Source organism: Pseudophryne corroboree, chromosome 7 (assembly GCF_028390025.1).
Source record: "Pseudophryne corroboree isolate aPseCor3 chromosome 7, aPseCor3.hap2, whole genome shotgun sequence".
NCBI classification, from domain to species: domain Eukaryota; kingdom Metazoa; phylum Chordata; class Amphibia; order Anura; family Myobatrachidae; genus Pseudophryne; species Pseudophryne corroboree.
The window spans coordinates 227,116,186-227,137,022 of NC_086450.1; the positions used below are offsets into that span (position 1 = coordinate 227,116,186).

Sequence of the window (20,837 nt, forward strand, 5' to 3'; positions counted from 1 at the left end):
GAATTGCTTATATTGATCTCCGGGGACTTACTCAATCAGCCCTGATAGCCTGAAGTATCAGGAATTTTTTTCACCTGCCTGGAGGCAGAAGACAGAAAATACCCAGATAACTGACACGTTTTCATGGCGCGAAACAAGTGGGACTCAGTTGAATTTCCCATTAACACCATTGGCAATAAATTGGGGTAAAGTCCCGTTTGTTTCACGTGAAAACTTTCCGTGATCAGTTGAACACCCCCCATGTTAGATATTTTTGTCTGGATTTTATAATTATATGTATTCCATGCTAGTTCTTTGTGGTTGATCAAACTTTTTGGAGGAAATTCAATTAGCTGCTGGGTTTACAATTAATTAGACTTTTCCCCGCTTGGTAACCTAGGGCTAACACACAGAATACCACTGATTTCACAGAAAATGAGGAATCTAATGGTTTTCCCTACACGTTAAATGCAGGGGGTGCATTTATTGCAGATTTTTCCTGGCAACCTCTGAGTCTGAGGAAAAATCCTGCTGCTGGGGATTACTGCGGGGTTCTGGCAGCAAACTGAATTAGGCAGCGCAATCATTTAGCTGTGGGATAAAGGGATAAACCCAGCGGCTAATTTTTAAACACCCCCCCCCCCCTCCCCGCACACCACTATCCCCTTTGTGCTTTGTGGATAGATTTCTTGTTAATGGTGAAGTGTTTTTACTTTACCACGGTCTGGGGTATACCTGAGTTACTTTTTCTCAACTCGAGAGATTTTTTAATCATAACACTAACACTGATTATTCATGTTATTAGCAGACATATATCTGAAAAATGCCACTGAAGTCATTGACTTTGATCAATAATTCATCTGAGGTTCCGGGAGCCCACTGCAGAATTTCCTTAATGCTTTTTTATTTTTCATTTTATAAAAAATATAGGCTAAAATATTTTACTTTAAATTATGAATTTGTTTCCTTTTTGTATATACAGTCATGAAAACTCAGACTATATAATTATGTTGTTTGTTTTTAAATATGTTTTTCACTTATCCGAGTAGATGCTTTTATATGTATCTTAACTTTTTAGAGCTTCTATTACAATTTAATCATTTCAATCCCTCATGGTTTATCGTTACATTCCTTTGTCTATATATGTGTTTATACAGTGCCAGCATATTCAATGCTTGCTATATGCATGAAACTAGCAGCTGTTGATAATGGTAAAATAGTAGCTTTCTAAATTTTCCTGGTCACTGGCACAATCATCATCAACCACTGTGATCTGTTGGAGAGCTGGCTATTTTTAGAGTACTGGCGGCGCCTGTATACCTGAATATATTCAACAAATTTACCAAGTTTCTATCTGATGGCCCCGAACGTTTCTGACAGATCTTGTTCCACCCGAGTCTCCTGCAGTCGTCCCCTCCATTCATGATGGTGTCAGATATTTCACTCCTAGTTGACAGGCTCAAGTGTGCTGGCAAATTGTCAGTTTCTAAAAATTGTCTGAGCCGCATCTTGGCTCTCAGATCTACCCACATCTGTCTTCGGTATTCCTCATGTAACCTCTTGGTCACTAGAGAGGAGACTTCCAGTACTGCCACATACCCTCCCCCCCTTCCCCCTTCCCAATATCGTCTCAGTTTAGAATGAGCTGACTGAAAGATGAGACCAGACTGACAAAAATTCACCTGTTCTGATGACTCCCATAAACTGAGGTTGAAATATTTTTCTTGGTTATTTATTAGTTTGTTTAATAAGTTTTTTGATGGGTAGATCCTTGAATGGAGAAAAATCTTTACAGTTCCAGTAAAACAAACACCTGTAAATACCAGGTCATTATAGTTTTTTATTATCTCACTCTGGTTATTGTTGCGGTAACGGTAGAGACTGAGGGGCAGATGTATTAACCTGGAGAAGGCATAAGGAAGTGATAAACCAGTGATAAATGCAAGGTGATAAACAAACCAGCCAATCAGCTCCCATATGTAAATTAACAGTTAGGAGCTGATTGCCTGGTGCATTATCACCTTGCACTTAACACTGCTTTATTTCCTTATACCTTCTCCAGGTTAATACATCTACCCCTGAGTTACCATATCACATTTCTGTTTTCAATAATTCAATAGTAATAAATATTATTAGTGTTTTATAAATATAACATTTTCTCTAGTTATAGCAAAAAGTATCAGTTTTATTATTGAAACTGCAGGGTTTTGTTTTTTTTCAATAGCTGCTCTGTACTACATATTACATTTATTTAATCTCAGATTATTGAAATAGTTATCCTGACACTCAACCTTTAGCTGGAGCCCCTAGTGTCAGTCTGTCTCCTAGAATGCTAAGCTCTTGTATCCGTTTTAATTCATCATACAAGGGTGGACAAACAGTCACTACTCTTCCCACCGACCATCAAAGAATCAGGATTAGGGATTGTATTGTATACATGTATATTGTAATATCAGTACAATTGCTAACAATGCACCGGTAAAGGTGTGTGTGTGTGTGTGTGTGTGTGTGTGTGTGTGTGTGTGTGTGTGTGTGTGTTGCCAGTTTTACATTTATTGTAGTTTATCTGAGTTTTACATTTATTGTAGTTTATCTGAGTTTTACATTTATTGTAGTTTATCTGAGTTTTACATTTATTGTAGTTTATCTGAGTTTGCATTAATTCCATATCTCACCTGCTCTGTTATGGGTACCTAAATGGATGGGAAACAAAATATTACACCTCAATAAATTATACTATGGCAAGTCACTGGTGGTACGGTGCATATGGATACAGCTTCACCTTATCATTACCCAATTCCTGTTTTGCTATCTGCTTTGAAGAGATGCCTAAATGTGCTACACCAACAACTAATCTCCATGTGTGATTCCGTCTCTCATTTGCTCACCTGCAAAAATGAAACCGAGGAGAGAGTGATGTTCTTATCGTTTCTGTGGGCGTAGCCAGTGTTTCTAAGTGTTAGCTAAGCTGAGTGGGGCTGGTATTACTCTATTATATTTAGTTACTATAGACATCCCCAGGTAATTCAAATAGTTTGTAACAGTAAATCGGGGTCTTTGTCCAGCAAGGTTATTTAGAGGTCTATTTACTAAGCTGTGGAGAGAGATAAGGGGGGTACACACGGAGAGAGCCGTTCTTAAACTCTAAACAATCTGACTAGATTGCTTAGATTTTAAGCACGGATCTCTCCGTGTGTATGCCCCACAGCGATAGCGATGCACGGCTCAGCGTGTCGCTGATGCTAGATTGGCCTGCATGCAGGCACAATCTAGCACATCGCTCATTTCACCGCTGGGTGAAATAAGCGGCTCCCTGTCCCACCCCCCTTGCTCAACACACATCGCGCTGTGCTGAGCGGGGGTAGAGATGTGTACTGAGCGGTCTGTGACAGATCGCTCAGCACACAAACACTATCTCCCCGTGTGTACTGCCCTATAAAGTACCAACCAACCAACCATCCAAACACAGAATGTATCTCTCCACTTTATCTCTCTCCAAGGCTTAATACATAGGGGGTCATTCCGAGTTGATCGCTCGTTGCCGATTTTCGCAACAGAGCGATTAAGGCAAAAATGTGCATGCGCATTTTAGCACAAAACTTAGTAGATTTACTCACGTCCGAACGAAGATTTTTCATCGTTGAAGTGATCGGAGTGTGATTGACAGGAAGTGGGTGTTTCTGGGCGGAAACTGGCCTTTTTCTGGGAGTGTGCGGAAAAACGCAGGCGTGTCAGGGAAAAACGCGGGAGTGGCTGGCCGAACGCTGGGCGTGTGTGTGACGTAAAACCAGGAACGAAACGGCCTGAGCTGATCGCAATCTGTGAGTAGGTCTGGAGCTACTCAGAAACTACTAAGAAATTTCTATTCGCAATTCTGCAAATTTTTCGTTCGCAATTCTGCTAAGCTAAGATACACTCCCAGAGGGCGGCGGCTTAGCGTGTGCAATGCTGCTAAAAGCAGCTAGCGAGCGAACAACTCGGAATGACCTCCATAGACCCGTTAGTTTCAGAACACTTGCAGACCGCACAGGTTACCTTAGTCTCTGAACCATTTTACATTTGAAGTAGATTTTCTTCTCAAAACTGGTCTTAATTTGTATATTTTGTATGTTTATTACATAGCTACTTAATTACTACAATACTAAATGTTTTTACTTTATGACTAAAGGCTAATAATAATACGTTGTCTCTCTCTTTGTAGTGGGCGGACAGAGGTGCAGTCTGTGCAGTATGGAAAGGAGAAGGCCAATAAGGACAGGGTGTTTGCACGGTAAGCGTTAAGTTACACACATGTTGTTTGTCTTGCTATGGTTTATATTTCTTAATATTATGTTTTTTTGTTTGTAAAATGCTATTTAAAGGATCCCGCACAACAACACTGTGTTTATGGTTTGGCAAGAGATACAGTTCTGGATGTGATCTGCATTTAGCTTCATTGGGACAGTTATAGAAAGATACAAATGGTTTTCTCGCTACTTATTGTCAGATTTCCCCGTTCTCTAATCCTACATAATTGTCCTAATACAGTGTTTTCCTGATATGATGACCTGACATAGGGGTGAGTTTGGAGAGAGAGAAAATTGTGAGTGATAAAGTACTAACCAATCCGCTTCTAATTTGCATTTTAAAGGCTGTGTTTGAAATATGACAGGAGCTGATTGGTTGGTACTTTTTCTCTCACAATTTTATCTCTCTCTCCACGCTTTGATAAATACCCCCCATAGTCTTATTTATTTGTTGTCTTGGTAAGTTTCAGTTTCAGATTTTCCTTTTGAGTCATTCCTTCCAGGACTCTTGATATCTACAGGTTGCAAGCTTGCGAGAAGCATACATGCCTACTCTCCCAGAATGGCCGGAAGGCTCACGAAAATCGGGTGGCGTTCCCTGCCACCCGGAAAAGTTGGCAAGTTTCCCGGCCGGCAGCCAAGCCCCTGCACCATCCAGGAGAAACACTCATATATCCCTCACAGCGAGGATGAAACCCCCCTGCTCCACTATGTCAGTAATCTCGGCATAGTGTAGCGGGGGCGGAGCCATGACGCGGTCTTGTGGCCATGCCTCCTGCCCCTCCCCATCACGGCATCCCCTGTGCCGCGCCACGACCTCTGCTGAGCCGACCTGGCTGCCTTCTCCTGGAGGAGGCAGCCAGAATGTCGGCAACTATGGCAAGAAGGGCCCTCTTACCTCTGTGTCTGTCTGTTATTACCCAGTCTTGTTTTATTACTGTCCAATTCCAAAATGCAAATGAATATGCTGGCACTATATAAGTAACTGCTCAGGGGCGTTTTAAGAGAGGAGGAGGCCCGTGTGCAGACTTCTGCTTCAGGGGCCCCCTCCTCTCTGACTGATGGACAGCATTTAATACTTACCTCTCCGGAGTCCCCCGGCGGTGCCATCCTTCCCCGTGGCAGCGGCAACAGAGTCTGAGAACAGACTCTATTGCACATGCGCAAACCTCCGAGAACACGGCGCGGCTGCCATTTTCCCAAATATTTTGCTAATGCGCATGCGTGAAACTCTGGAAAAATGCCAGCCGTGCCATCTTTCCGGAGTTTTCATCAGGCGCAGTAGAGTTTGTTCCCCCTAGAGTTCAAACCCTATTGTGCTGCCGAAAAGGGATGGCTTCGACGGGAGACTTCAGAGAGGTAAGTATTAAGCAAATGGGTGCGGGGTGGGCCCCCCTGGACCTGGGGGCCGTGTGCCTCACACACACTGCACCCATTATAGAAGCGCCAATGTAACTGCTAATAATAATCATGTTGCCAGTTATGTGCCAAATCTAACAGAGCATTAGCACAAGTTGTACCGAACCTTGGTTTTTAACACGTTGTGAAGACTGAACAATGACTTTAATTTAAAGCTGTTGCTCTATTTACTATTCAACATCTACATTCCTGGTGGCTGTGGGGAGATTGTTCTGTGTTCTGCTGCTACACTGTATGTAGTATGTTAATTTTACCCATAACAGGAGCACAAGACAGCCGCTTTGATGACAACTTCCAGTAAAAAAATAAACCGAGTTTAATAATCCCAACATAAAGCTTTTTGTCAGTCTTCAACAGAAAGGTTCTTTGCATGCTAAAACATCTAGCACCAGCCTTCATCTGATAATTTGAAGCCAGTAGGTGGCAGTAGCGCAATGCTTCAAAGCTTCCCTGACAGAGATCTCACATGTACAGGGATAGGCACATACTGCACTAAAATCTTGTGTGTAACGTTAAAGCTATGTATGGCAGCACTCCGTCAGAGATGTCTCGTAGTGGTTTTGTCTTGTTCCACACTGCCTCTCTCTTGTTTAAAAACTGGAAGTCTACTGTTCAGTAGAATGGTTGTCTCCATATTATATTGAGGAGAATCTAGCAGTGCTCCTCAATGAGGACTTTCTGAACAGGATGAGCGGGCACAGAGTAAGGGCTTAGAAAAATTAGAGTATTTGTGAATTAAAATGGAGGACAGCATCTTGTGCTGAGGCTGATAACAAGGTTATGTCCCTACGTCTGTCAGTAGATGTCTAACTCTCAAAACGCACATCTTATGTAGCACAGCACTTATAGTCCCACTGCTGGTTGAGAGATTTGCACAAGTGAACTTTGATTTCTGCCTATTGTGGCTGACTTTCATGTTAGTGGAATAAAAAGCTTTGATGCTTGTAATATACATTGATAACCTATAACTCTCATTGTTTATTCAAGCCATACATGAGGCTAAACTGAGGAGTGTTGTAGGAAAAAATGCAAGAAATAAGTTAATGAAAAGAGGTTTGAATATTGACGAGACATTTACACGCTTGCACAGTTCTCCTTCAGATTTTATAGACCTAGAAGCATATCTAACCTGCAATGGGGAATGTACATGTGATGGGTGCACCATATACTGTAGATGTATCACTTAAAAACCAATAGCTTTTGCTGGTGTGAATTAAGAGTAGTGACTGGTTTGTTTCATATTTTCAAGGGAAACTAGTTTGTAAAATGTATAAAATAGAAATTCAGTAAATACAGTATATGTCTTAGATAGCAGTGGAGTTTTTCTGGTAGAAAATCGCTTTTTAACTCCATAATGTAACTTTTGATTACTGCATGTTGGTCTCTCTTCAGACATTTCTCTGCCCTGATGTTTCAATGTCGCAGTCAGGAGGAAAGGCTGTAAATCAGTTTCCCTTAGTTATCGCCTTCACACACCATCTGATATTGTGTATGAAGGGTCTCTGGCTGTTGGATACCACAATAGTAAAATTCTGCTCAGCATTTTTTATATCAATGAAATTCAGCTTGGATCCCCCTTCTACGCTACAATGTGCAGTGGCTCCTGGCAAGCAGAGGGTTAATTGCTGTGATTAGGCATTCAACCATGTGGTAAACTTCTAAACGACTTGACGGGCTAAACAGGAAATGTAGAAGAAAACCAATGAGTGGGTGGGTCTCTGGCTTTCAAAAGTGTTTATTAGAGTCACAAAAACCTAATATTATACAGAGTCGCTGAATGCCGGGCTGTCATGCAGCTTCATCACACTTTCAGCTCATACTGAGCCTGTCAGGTGAGTCCTCGACCCAAGAGGCGGTTCCATCTGTGTAATTAGATCTCCCTACTCTGCTTCTGCCATATTTAGGGGGAGGGGGGCTCTTTTGCTAAACAAAAATACATGGCAGGATGTGATGCCGGTGCCTGTAATTTGTATACAGGATGATGTACAGACAAAATGATTATGCACATTGCCAGTTTATTTACCACCACAATATAAAGCGATAATTAGCCTCCATGTTGGTCTTAAGTGACTTCTTGGCAGATCAAGGGCTAGATTAACACTTTTGGGGTACATGCTGATCAGGAGAAATGATCTTGAAGGCATTTGTGTTTGAATTATCCCTGTCGCCCTCCGTGATGTGTAGATTGTGAGTAGGTAGGAGGTTTGTTTTAATGCAGTGCACATATCCTGGGAGGGTTAGTGATGGCGGTGTGCGGTTCTATCTTTTATTACTTCTCCAGGGTGTATTCTTACAACATTTCACAAAGGTAAAATGTTCATGTAAGTATTGCTTTTTATATTTTTAGTACAGTGTGTATGTAGAAAAAGTTTACAAAAAAAAGTTGTTTCCAGCACACAGTGGAAACGTGGTCATTGTGTGCTATAAGATTGTATTCACCAAGATGGCAGTTTATTTCCTTGTGAGTCTGTGACCGCGTTATACCATACATGCTGTTCCATGTCTCTGTGATGATGGGGGTAATAAATGAATTGGTAAAATGATGAGCGCTAGGAAAACAAATTAAAACTATGTGGCACCTGTAAAAAAGATTTCTGTTAGCGTATGTTTACAGCTCTTTTTAAGGGCTTTGTATGCGGTAATCACTACAAACCTGAAGAAAAACGAGAGTAGATGGATTTTCGAGTTAAAAACTCTGTATCCAAAGGGACATAATATAGACATTGAACTGAACGTCTTTTTATGAAAACAATTCTAATTTTTATATTTATTTTTATTTTTATTATTCCTAATATTCTTTTCACAACAATACTGATATAAATGGATTCACAGTGGCACCTGTATAAATTTAATTTTGAAAGATCCATTCTGCCCCATAGAAAGTAATGTGGCAATTTTACCATGCGGTTCCCGCATATTCTACATCACTTCCGGTCCGGAAGTAACCGGAAGTGACACGTTTTCCGTTTTTGGACTAATAAAGTTTTATGTATAAAAAGGACTCATTTTTACTAAATATCCTACCTTGATGAAGTGCTAGTAAAAGCACGAAACGCGTTGGTGGATAGCGGTATCAGGAAGACACACTGCCGCCAGAGAGATCAGACGCCGCCGAGTGACGTCACCCGCTGAAACCCCGCCACACTCCGCCTCCCCGCTGGACGCAGCGGTGGAGGAGAAGAACATCCACACCACGGACAGCTATTCATACCATCAGGCTGAGGAATCCCGTGGACCGGTAGTGAGGTAGGGAAAGCTAGATCTCTCATGGACTGTGCTTACCGCATACAAAGCCCTTAAAAAGAGCTGTAAACATACGCTAACAAAAATCTTTTTTACAGGTGCCACATAGTTTTAATTTGTTTTCCTAGCGCTCATCATTTTACCAGTTTTTTATTATTTTATTTGAGCTGCTGTAATAACACAAAAGCGCATGAAACACCATAATTCCGGTAATAAATGAATTGTTAGACAGCATTAATATTTCTCTAACGTCCTCAGTGAATGCTGGGGACTCCGTCAGGACCATGGGGAATAGCGGCTCCGCAGGAGACAGGGCACAAAAATAAAGCTTTAGGATTAGGTGGTGTGTACTGGCTCCTCCCCCTATGACCCTCCTCCAAGCCTCAGTTAGGTTTTTGTGCCCGTCCGAGCAGGGTGCAATCTAGGTGGCTCTCTTAAAGAGCTGCTTAGAAAAAGTTTTTTAGGTTTTTTATTTTCAGTGAGTCCTGCTGGCAACAGGCTCACTGCATCGAGGGACTTAGGGGAGAGAATTTCAACTCACCTGCGTGCAGGATGGATTGGATTCTTAGGCTACTGGACACCATTAGCTCCAGAGGGAGTCGGAACACAGGTCTCACCCTGGGGTTCGTCCCGGAGCCGCGCCGCCGACCCCCCTTACAGATGCTGAAGATTGAAGGTCCGGAAACAGGCGGCAGAAGGCTCTTCAGTCTTCATGAAGGTAGCGCACAGCACTGCAGCTGTGCGCCATTGTTGTCACACACTTCACACCAAGCGGTCACGGAGGGTGCAGGACGCTGCTGGGGGCGCCCTGGGCAGCAATATTTTAATACCTTAAGGCAAAATAATACATCACATATAGCCATTAAGGCTATATGTATGTATTTAACCCATGCCAGTTATCTAAATCTACGGGAGGAAAGCCCGCCGAAATAGGGGGCGGGGCTTATTCTCCTCAGCACACAGCGCCATTTTCCTGCTCAGCTCCGCTGTGAGGAAGGCTCCCAGGACTCTCCCCTGCACTGCACTACAGAAACAGGGTAAAACAGAGAGGGGGGGCATTTTTTGGCGATATATTGGATATATTTAAGCTGCTATAAGGAACAACACTTATATAAGGTTGTTCCCATATATATTATAGCGCTTGGGTGTGTGCTGGCAAACTCTCCCTCTGTCTCCCCAAAGGGCTAGTGGGGTCCTGTCTTCGATAAGAGCATTCCCTGTGTGTCTGCTGTGTGTCGGTACGTGTGTGTCGACATGTATGAGGACGATGTTGGCGTGGAGGCAGAGCAATTGCCGATAATGGTGATGTCACCCCCCAGGGAGTCGACACCGGAATGGATGGCTTTGGTTATGGAATTACGTGATAATGTCAGCACATTACAAAAATCAGTTGACGACATGAGACGGCCGGCAAACCAGTTAGTACCTGCCCAGGCGTCTCAGACACCGTCAGGGGCTGTAAAGCGCCCTTTACCTCAGTCGGTCGACACAGACCCAGACACAGACACTGAATCTAGTGTCGACGGTGATGAAACAAACGTATTTTCAAGTAGGGCCACACGTTATATGATCACGGCAATGAAGGAGGCTTTGCATATCTCTGATACTGCAAGTACCACAAAAAGGGGTATTATGTGGGGGGTGAAAAAACTACCTGTAGTTTTTCCTGAATCAGAGGAATTAAATGATGTATGTGATGAAGCGTGGGTTAACCCAGATAGAAAAATGCTAATTTCAAAAAAGTTATTAGCATTATACCCTTTCCCGCCAGAGGTTAGGGCGCGCTGGGAAACACCCCCTAGGGTGGATAAGGCGCTCACACGCTTATCAAAACAAGTGGCGTTACCGTCTCCTGATACGGCCGCCCTCAAGGATCCAGCGGATAGGAGACTGGAAACTACCCTAAAAAGTATATACACACATACTGGTGTTATACTGCGACCGGCCATCGCCTCAGCCTGGATGTGCAGTGCTGGGGTCGTCTGGTTGGATTCCCTGACTGAAAATATTGATACCCTGGATAGGGACAGTATTTTATTGACTATAGAGCAATTAAAGGATGCTTTCCTTTATATGCGAGATGCGCAGAGAGATATTTGCACTCTGGCATCGAGAGTAAATGCGATGTCCATATCTGCCAGAAGGAGTTTATGGACGCGACAGTGGTCAGGTGATGCGGATTCCAAACGACATATGGAAGTATTGCCGTATAAAGGGGAGGAATTATTTGGCGTCGGTCTATCGGATCTGGTGGCCACGGCAACTGCCGGAAAATCCACTTTTTTACCTCAGACCCCCTCCCAACAGAAAAAGACACCGTCTTTTCAGCCGCAGTCCTTTCGTTCCTATAAGAACAAGCGGACAAAAGGACAGTCATATCTGCCTCGGGGCAGAGGAAGGGGTAAGAGAGGGCAGCAAGCAGCCCCTGCCCAGGAACAGAAGCCCTCCCAGGGTTCTGCAAAGCCCTCAGCATGACACTGGGGCCTTACAAGCGGACTCAGGAACGGTGGGGGGTCGACTCAAGAATTTCAGCGCACAGTGGGCTTGCTCACAGGTGGACCCCTGGATTCTGCAGGTAGTATCTCAGGGTTACTGGTTGGAATTCGAGAAGTCTCCCCCTCGCCGGTTCCTAAAGTCTGCTTTGCCAACGTCTCCCTCAGACAGGGCGACGGTATTGGAAGCCATTCACAAGCTGTTTTCTCAGCAGGTGATAGTCAAGGTACCCCTCCTACAACAGGGAAAGGGGTATTACTCCACGCTATTTGTGGTACCGAAGCCGGACGGCTCGGTAAGACCTATTCTAAATCTGAAATCTTTGAACCTGTACATACAAAAATTCAAGTTCAAGATGGAGTCACTCAGAGCAGTGATAGCGAATCTGGAAGAAGGGGACTTTATGGTGTCCCTGGACATAAAGGATGCTTACCTGCATGTCCCAATTTGCCCTTCACATCAAGGGTACCTCAGGTTCGTGGTGCAAAACTGTCATTATCAGTTTCAGACGCTGCCGTTTGGATTGTCCACGGCACCTCGGGTCTTTACCAAGGTAATGGCCGAAATGATGATTCTTCTGCGAAGAAGAGGCGTATTAATTATCCCTTACTTGGACGATCTCCTGATAAGGGCAAGGTCCAGAGAACAGCTGGAGGACGGAGTAGCACTAACCCAAGTAGTGCTGCAACAACACGGGTGGATTCTGAATTTTCCAAAATCTCAGTTGACCCCGACAACACGTCTGCTGTTCCTGGGAATGATTCTGGACACGGTTCAGAAAAAGGTGTTTCTTCCGGAGGAGAAAGCCAGGGAGTTATCCGAACTTGTCAGGAACCTCCTAAAACCAGGGACAGTGTCTGTGCATCAATGCACAAGAGTCCTGGGAAAGATGGTGGCTTCTTACGAAGCGATTCCATTCGGCAGATTCCACGCACGAACTTTTCAGTGGGATCTGCTGGACAAATGGTCCGGATCGCATCTGCAGATGCATCAGCGGATAACCTTATCGCCACGGACAAGGGTGTCTCTTCTGTGGTGGTTGCAGAGTGCTCATCTGTTAGAGGGCCACAGATTCGGCATACAGGACTGGGTCCTGGTGACCACGGATGCCAGTCTGAGAGGCTGGGGAGCGGTCACACAAGGAAGAAACTTCCAGGGAGTATGGTCAAGCCTGGAGATGTCTCTTCACATAAATATACTGGAGCTAAGAGCGATTTACAATGCTCTAAGTCTGGCAAAACCCCTGCTTCAGGGTCAGCCGGTGTTGATCCAGTCGGACAACATCACGGCAGTCGCCCACGTAAACAGACAGGGCGGCACAAGAAGCAGGACAGCAATGGCAGAAGCTGCAAGGATTCTTCGCTGGGCGGAAGATCATGTGATAGCACTGTCAGCAGTATTCATTCCGGGAGTGGACAACTGGGAAGCAGACTTCCTCAGCAGACACGATCTACACCCGGGAGAGTGGGGACTTCATCCAGAAGTCTTCCACATGATTGTGAACCGTTGGGAAAAACCAATGGTGGATATGATGGCGTCCCGCCTCAACAAAAAACTGGACAGGTATTGCGCCAGGTCAAGAGATCCTCAGGCAATAGCTGTGGACGCTCTGGTAACACCGTGGGTGTTCCAGTCAGTGTATGTGTTCCCTCCTCTGCCTCTCATACCAAAAGTACTGAGAATTATACGGCAAAAGGGAGTAAGAACGATACTAGTGGCTCCGGATTGGCCAAGAAGAACTTGGTACCCGGAACTTCAAGAGATGCTCACGGAGGATCCGTGGCCTCTACCTCTAAGACGGGACCTGCTTCAGCAGGGACCGTGTCTATTCCAAGACTTACCGCGGCTGCGTTTGACGGCATGGCGGTTGAACGCCGAATTCTAAAGGAAAAAGGCATTTCGGAAGAGGTCATTCCTACACTGGTAAAAGCCAGGAAGGAGGTGACTGCACAACATTATCACCGCATTTGGAGAAAATATGTTGCGTGGTGTGAGGCCAGGAAGGCCCCCACGGAGGAATTTCAACTGGGTCGATTCCTACATTTCCTGCAAACAGGATTGTCTATGGGCCTCAAATTGGGGTCCATTAAGGTTCAAATTTCGGCCCTGTCGATTTTCTTCCAGAAAGAATTGGCTTCAGTTCCTGAAGTCCAGACTTTTGTAAAAGGAGTACTACATATACAGCCCCCGGTTGTGCCCCCAGTGGCACCGTGGGATCTTAATGTAGTCTTGGATTTTCTCAAATCCCATTGGTTTGAGCCACTCAAATCGGTGGAGCTGAAGTATCTTACATGGAAAGTAACCATGCTACTGGCCCTGGCTTCAGCCAGGAGAGTATCAGAATTGGCGGCTTTATCATATAAGAGCCCATATCTGATTTTCCATACGGACAGGGCAGAACTGCGGACGCGTCCTCATTTTCTGCCTAAGGTGGTGTCAGCGTTTCACCTGAACCAGCCTATTGTGGTGCCTGCGGCTACTAACGAGTTGGAGGATTCCAAGTTGTTGGACGTGGTCCGGGCATTGAAAATATATATTTCAAGAACGGCGGGAGTCAGAAAGTCTGACTCACTGCTTATATTGTATGCACCCAACAAGATGGGTGCTCCTGCTTCTAAGCAGACGATTGCTCGTTGGATTTGTAGCACAATTCAACTTGCACATTCTGTGGCAGGCTTGCCACAACCTAAATCTGTCAAGGCCCATTCCACAAGGAAAGTGGGCTCATCCTGGGCGGCTGCCCGGGGAGTCTCGGCATTACAACTCTGCCGAGCTGCTACTTGGTCAGGGGCAAACACGTTTGCAAAATTCTACAAATTTGATACCCTGGCTGAGGAGGACCTTGAGTTCTCTCATTCGGTGCTGCAGAGTCATCCGCACTCTCCCGCCCGTTTGGGAGCTTTGGTATAATCCCCATGGTCCTGACGGAGTCCCCAGCATCCACTTAGGACGTTAGAGAAAATAAGAATTTACTTACCGATAATTCTATTTCTCGTAGTCCGTAGTGGATGCTGGGCGCCCATCCCAAGTGCGGATTGTCTGCAATACTTGTACATAGTTATTGTTACAAAAAAATCGGGTTGTTATTTGTTGTGAGCCGTCTGTTCAGAGGCTCCTACGTTTGTCATACTGTTAACTGGGTTCAGATCACAAGTTATATGGTGTGATTGGTGTGGCTGGTATGAGTCTTACCCGGGGTTCAATATCCTTCCTTATTGTGTACGCTCGTCCGGGCACAGTATCCTAACTAAGGCTTGGAGGAGGGTCATAGGGGGAGGAGCCAGTACACACCACCTAATCCTAAAGCTTTATTTTTGTGCCCTGTCTCCTGCGGAGCCGCTATTCCCCATGGTCCTGACGGAGTCCCCAGCATCCACTACGGACTACGAGAAATAGAATTATCGGTAAGTAAATTCTTATTATATCTCACAGAATGTCCGCTTCCTCTAATAGGCAGTTACATCTCAGTGGTTTTGTGAGTGTAAATGAACATTTGTGGACTGTATATAACATTAATGTTAATACAGCGATGACACAGCTGGGCAGATTTGGCAGAGTTGTCCACAAGTCAGTAGCAATTTCATGGGCAAATATTGGTGTTTCTATCATGGGTGCACACTGTGTCCAGGGGGGCCCACACCACACACACTGCAACCGTGTTATACTTACCTTTCTGCAGTTACACATCAGGCAGTGCAGCCATGGAAAAAAATCACAGCCAAAATGACCACCACCCACGCGCAGTAGTGAAATTATTCTCCAGAACATGGCAGGCGCCATGTTTCCGGAGACCTGCGCAGTAGACTGCGGCACAATACCGGAGCATTCTGTGCCGTGGAGAGGAGTTTGCACATGTGCCCCCTCCTCTGTTAAAAGGCCCCTGCGTGCAATGTGTGCATAGAACTAAATGCGAATACTCGCTCATATGCCAAGTTGTATGATTCTGTTTGACTGACCTGCCTCTATATACAGTATACCTGGATATTTAGTGGTCATCTTTCTCTGCACACACTTGCACCAAAACCATGTGTGGTGAATGAGAAAGGTCTGAAATCAGATAGATCTCTGCATAGCCCACAATCCATCCTGTCTACATATCCTCGATAAACGTGTCCTATGTGCAACCCCCCCTTTGTTGCCCTGTTAGGTTTATTAAACTGCAGATGAAGATGGGTATGTCTCAGAATCTACTGTAGTGTTAACAAATGTAAAGATCTATCTGCAAAACAGACTTCCATACTACTCTGAATAAGCCCCAGTATTCAGAGTGAAATTCTCTTACCATGCTAAATCCAGAAATATTTCAGGGCAGATGCTTTTTCTCACACTTTTCTATATTAAAAAATGTGTCACATTGATCAGAGTAAAACACAGTAAATATGAGTTTTATAGGTTACTTAGTACAGCTACTTGAAATAAATGTATTAAGCAGGCTAAAGTAAGGTATATACTTGCCATCATCCACATACAATTATAGAATGAAATACACTAATTTAGTCACCATCTCTTTATGTGTATATCTATCCATTGTTGTTTTCCTTCCTTTAAATTGCTGTGTGATTGTAAAAGGTTTTGTAATGTGAATGTGTAGGATGGTGTCTGAGGCCAAGAGACCCGAGTTTTATACATAATGCTTAGTAAGCGGCTGACTAAAGCAAGGTGATACTGTGTGTGTGGGTTCCACTTAGAATGCAGTGAATATTATGTCATGAATGCAGTTATTGTGTTTCTGGGAATTTTTAGGAAAGTTGAGTGAGTACTGTAAGGTTGTATTTCTTTCAGGTCCCCAAGTAAACCGTTATCACGTAAATTGGTCAGTGATATGGACTGGGAGGTGGTGAGCAGGAACTCCTTATCTAATGAAAGACTAGAGACACAGAGCCTGCCGTCCCGTTCCCCGCCTGGAACACCCAACCAGTAAGCGGCACTTTTGTTATCCTTATACCTGCCCTCTCGCAATTGATCAGTGAATGGATGTATAGAAGGGGCCGGCACCTGACATCCAAGCTCAGTCTGTGACCGCCGGAAACAGTGTATACAGCAGACGTTTCAAAAAAGTTGCTAATTGCAAATGGTATTGTTATAAAAGCATAAACAGATTGTGTCAGGCTGGCATCACTTTGAAAGAATTTGTTTAATGCAGAATTTAAAGAACCACAAAAACCCTAAAATGTTGATACATTTTATAGATATGGACACGCTTATAATTCGAGGGTGGTTCAATAAGTAAGGTAACAAGACCTCTGACGTGTGTAATGTTCTCTATTTCATTCTAATTTCCTGCCAGGCCACAGCAGGTAGACCACTGCTTCCCCTTACAGCCATTAGACTGCGTCTCATATTAGTCATAGGGGGAATTCAAATGTTATCGCACCCCTGATCTCCCATCTAAAGTGACGGTAGATTGTGGTGCGATATTCAAATGCCCCCACTTATTGCGCTGATTGCGCTCATTACACTCGAGTTTAGGCATGCAAAGCACCTAAACCCGAGTAAAGTAATGGGCAAGAGGGTGAATAGACCCGTTTGGGTGCCCAAACGAGTCTCTTTTCACGCATTTCAGTTCGCCCCGTGGGTAGTGAGCTGAAGTGAACTTGTCACGCCCGTCGGCAGCAACATTAGAATAGCTGCTGTTGGGCGCGATTGCAGAAGGGGGTGGGGGGGCATTTGAATACAGCCCATAGCGTCCCTACATGGGGCCTAATCCAGACCCGATCACTGCAACGGCAGCGATCGCAGTCTGAAGCCCTTTGGGGAGTGTGCATGCGCACCCTGTAAAGCCCAGTGTTAGAACGCCGTTGGTGGAGCGCGGTGTGTACGGATCGTTGCGGGGGCAGGCTGCATGACGTCACACGCAGTCGCTGCGACCCGGAACGCAGTGGGTAGTGCGATATGCAGGGCGGACTAGCCCTGTGCTGGGCGTTCCGCCCGCATGTCTGCGTAACTGATCGTAGATGTGCTAAATTTAGCACATCTACGATCAGGTCTGAATCACTCCCATAATTTGTAAAATGGTGGGACTGACGGAAACGCGGTCAAACATTAAGGTGCGTAGTGTGATCAGTGTCTAAAGGGCACATCAGCAGCTAAAATTCATTGCCAACTTGTCGAGGTGTGCGGTGATGACGTTCTATCACAGAAACAGGCTTGGGTTTGGTGCACTGCCTGTGGTGGACTTGCTTGGCCCGCCAGATCACTGCTCATCTTCTGTCCTGGCATTATCAAAGGCAGCACACCAAACCCAAAACTGTTTCTGTGACATGACGTTGATACCATACACGTCGACAAGATGTCAATGAATTTCAACTGCTGATGTGCCATTTAGGTGTTGAAATTTGATCACCCTATGCACCTCAATGTTTGAATATGTTTCCACCAGTCCTGCCATCTTGGGATAGTATGACTAATATGAGGCACAGTCTAATGGCCGTGGGGTCAAGCAGTGGTCTACCTGCTCTGGCCTGGTGGGAAATTAGAATGAAATTGAGAACATTACACACGTGACCGATCTTAATACCTTAATTATTGAACTACACTCATACATTGGGGGTCATTCCGAGTTGTTCGCTCGCAAGCCGTTTTTAGCAGCTTTGCACACGCTAAGCCTACGCCTACTGGGAGTGAATCTTAGCATAGTAAAATTGCGAACGAAAGATTCGCAATATTGCGAAAAGACATCTCTGTGCAGTTTCTGAGTAGCTCCAGACTTACTCGGCATCTGCGATCAGTTCAGAGCTTGTCGTTCCTGGTTTGACGTCACAAACACACCCAGCGTTCGCCCAGCCACTCCTCCGTTTCTCCAGCCACTCCCGCGTTTTTCCCAGAAACGGTAGCGTTTTTTCTCACACGCCCATAAAACGGCCTGTTTCCACCCAGAAACACCCACTTCCTGTCAATCACATTACGATCGCCTGAACGATGAAAAAGCCGTGAGTAAAATTCCTAACTGCATAGCAAATTTACTTGGCGCAGTCGCAGTGCGAACATTGCGCATGCGCACTAAGCGGAAAATCGCTGCGATGCGATGAAATTTACAGAGCGAACAACTCGGAATGACCCCCATTGAAACATTTCCTTCCGTGCATTAAATGTAAGCTTCCATGTATGTGTCAGTGTGAGTGATCCTCTAACTGATGTAAACATCTTTGTATAGTATGTGTGAGACTGTTACCATGACCATGATCAAACGCTGCTGCGATCTCACTGTGGGTCCAACAATCTTTCTGAGGTCTTTACAGCCTGATTCTAGGGAAAGAATTGAAGACACATATGTATGTCATTATTTTCCTCTTTACAATTGTAATGGAAATGTACTTCATATTCAGGACACTTTGTAACCATATTCTCTTTATTCATAGCCGGAACTCCACATTCACTCAAGAGGGGACGCGACTGCGGCCCTCTTCAGTTGGGCATCTGGTAGACCGCTCAATACATACTTCTCCAGGCGAAGTGTTCATAAACCACAGATCTCCGTCTTCTACCCAGGCGAACAGCATTATCTTGGACTCTCCTAAGTAAGTTTCCTGTTCACTGTGTAGCTGTCCAGCCATCTGTCCTGTGTACATTTTTCTATTACTTCATTCAGCTCAATAGCACAGGAACTAGCATGGCTGCCTCACAGCATTGTGGTCATGTGATCAATTCCCAGTAATTGTATTGGATTCTACATGGATACGTTAAAGGTGTTAATTTTGTATTGGGTTAAACAAATTAGGTAACTGTATTTATACTGTTTTTAAAATACTTTTTTTAATTTTTTCGGATTACTAAGACTTTTTATAAGAACTAGGAGACCATCTGTATTGCTAATTAGGTATATGCAATTGCGGTAGAATTGCAGCAAATGTCGAAAAACGGGGCATTTTCAACACAAAAAAATGATTCGACAATGCAATACAGTACTTTTCGACAAAAAAACGGACTTTTCAGATTCGACTTTTTGAAATTCGACAGGTGACAAATTCGACATGTCTGCAATGGTAAAAATGCGGCTTTTCGACAAAAGTATATTCAATTGAAAAATGTCGATTCGACAACAGTGCTTTTCGACAGTAAATTCGTCTATTTCATTCCGCCTCACTTTGCTGGTGGAATCTAATAAAAAAAATTTAAAACATGTTTTTTTTTGGTGTGTTTTTTTTATTGCTAATAGCATATCTATTTATATTAGAAGGGATTAGGTACTTGGTTTGTCTATTAGGAGACACAACTATTATTTATATATTTTTTAAAATAATATTTTTTTTTTTAACTGACTAAAATTGAGAGAGCATGGTTTTCAGTGGGAAGGGGCGGGAATGGGTTAAAATTCTGGAAAAAAAATGCGTGGGGTCCCCCCTCCTAAGCATAACCAGCCTCGGGCTCTTTGAGCCGGTCCTGGTTGTAAAAATACGGGGGGGAAATTGACTGGGGATCCCCCGTATTTTTAGAACCAGCACCGGGCTCTGCGTCCGGTCCTGGTGCAAAAAATACGGGGGACAAAAAGCGTAGGGGTCCCCCGTATTTTTTGAACCAGCACCGGGCTCCACTAGCTGGGGAGATAATGCCACAGCCGGGGGACACTTTTATACCGGTCCCTGCGGCCGTGGCATTAAATACCCAACTAGTCACCCCTGGCCGGGGTACCCTGGAGGAGTGGGGACCCCTTAAATCAAGGGGTCCCCCCCCCTCCAGCCACCCAAAGGCCAGGGGTGAAGCCCGAGGCTGTCCCCCCCCATCCAAGGGCTGCGGATGGTGGGCTGATAGCCATGTGTAAAAATAAAAGAATATTGGTTTTTGCTACAAGTCCCAGCAAGCCTCCCCCGCAAGCTGGTGCTTGGAGAATCACAAGTACCAGCATGCGGGGGGGGGGGGGGGGGGGGACAGGCCCGCTGGTACCTGTAGTTCTTCTGCAAAAAAAATACCCAAATAAAAACAGGACACGCACACCGTGAAAGTAAAACTTTATTACATACATGCCGACACACACATACTTACCCATGTTCACACGCCGACTGTGTCCACGTCTCCATCTGTCGACGTCTCGGAATCCGGGGTACCTGAAAATAAAATTATACTCGCCTAAATCCAGTGTCCTGTTATTATTTGTAATCCACGTACTTGGCAAAAAAACAAACCGCATACCCGGACCACCAGCCGCTGACCGCGAGTAACCTCACTGCTGACCGCAAAGTTCCCACCATTGAATATAATGGAGGGGCTGTGCGATGCGCTGTCTGCCAGCTCAGACGCCATAGGCAATCAGGAGAGTGCCACGACGTGGCGCTCCCTGATTGCCTGAAGGGACCCTCTGTGACAGGAGTCACAGGGGGTCTCAGCATTCGGGGAAAGGGGTCCCATGTGTAAACATGGGACCCCTTTCAGTCCGTGGTCCGGGTATGCGGTTTGCTTTTTTTGCCAAGTACGTGGAATACA

The 20,837-nt window shown here is 44.8% G+C and overlaps 1 protein-coding gene across 1 annotated transcript in view; it reads left to right on the forward strand.

Annotated features, from left to right (window-relative positions):
• PTPN4 (protein tyrosine phosphatase non-receptor type 4) overlaps positions 1 to 20,837 on the forward strand; it is a 444,417-nt gene that overhangs the window by 287,313 nt on the left and 136,267 nt on the right. The window contains exons 13-15 of the mRNA XM_063933984.1: positions 4,181 to 4,249; positions 16,203 to 16,337; positions 18,779 to 18,937. Coding sequence (XP_063790054.1) covers positions 4,181 to 4,249; positions 16,203 to 16,337; positions 18,779 to 18,937 — 363 coding nt within the window. The remainder of the gene's footprint in view (positions 1 to 4,180; positions 4,250 to 16,202; positions 16,338 to 18,778; positions 18,938 to 20,837) is intronic.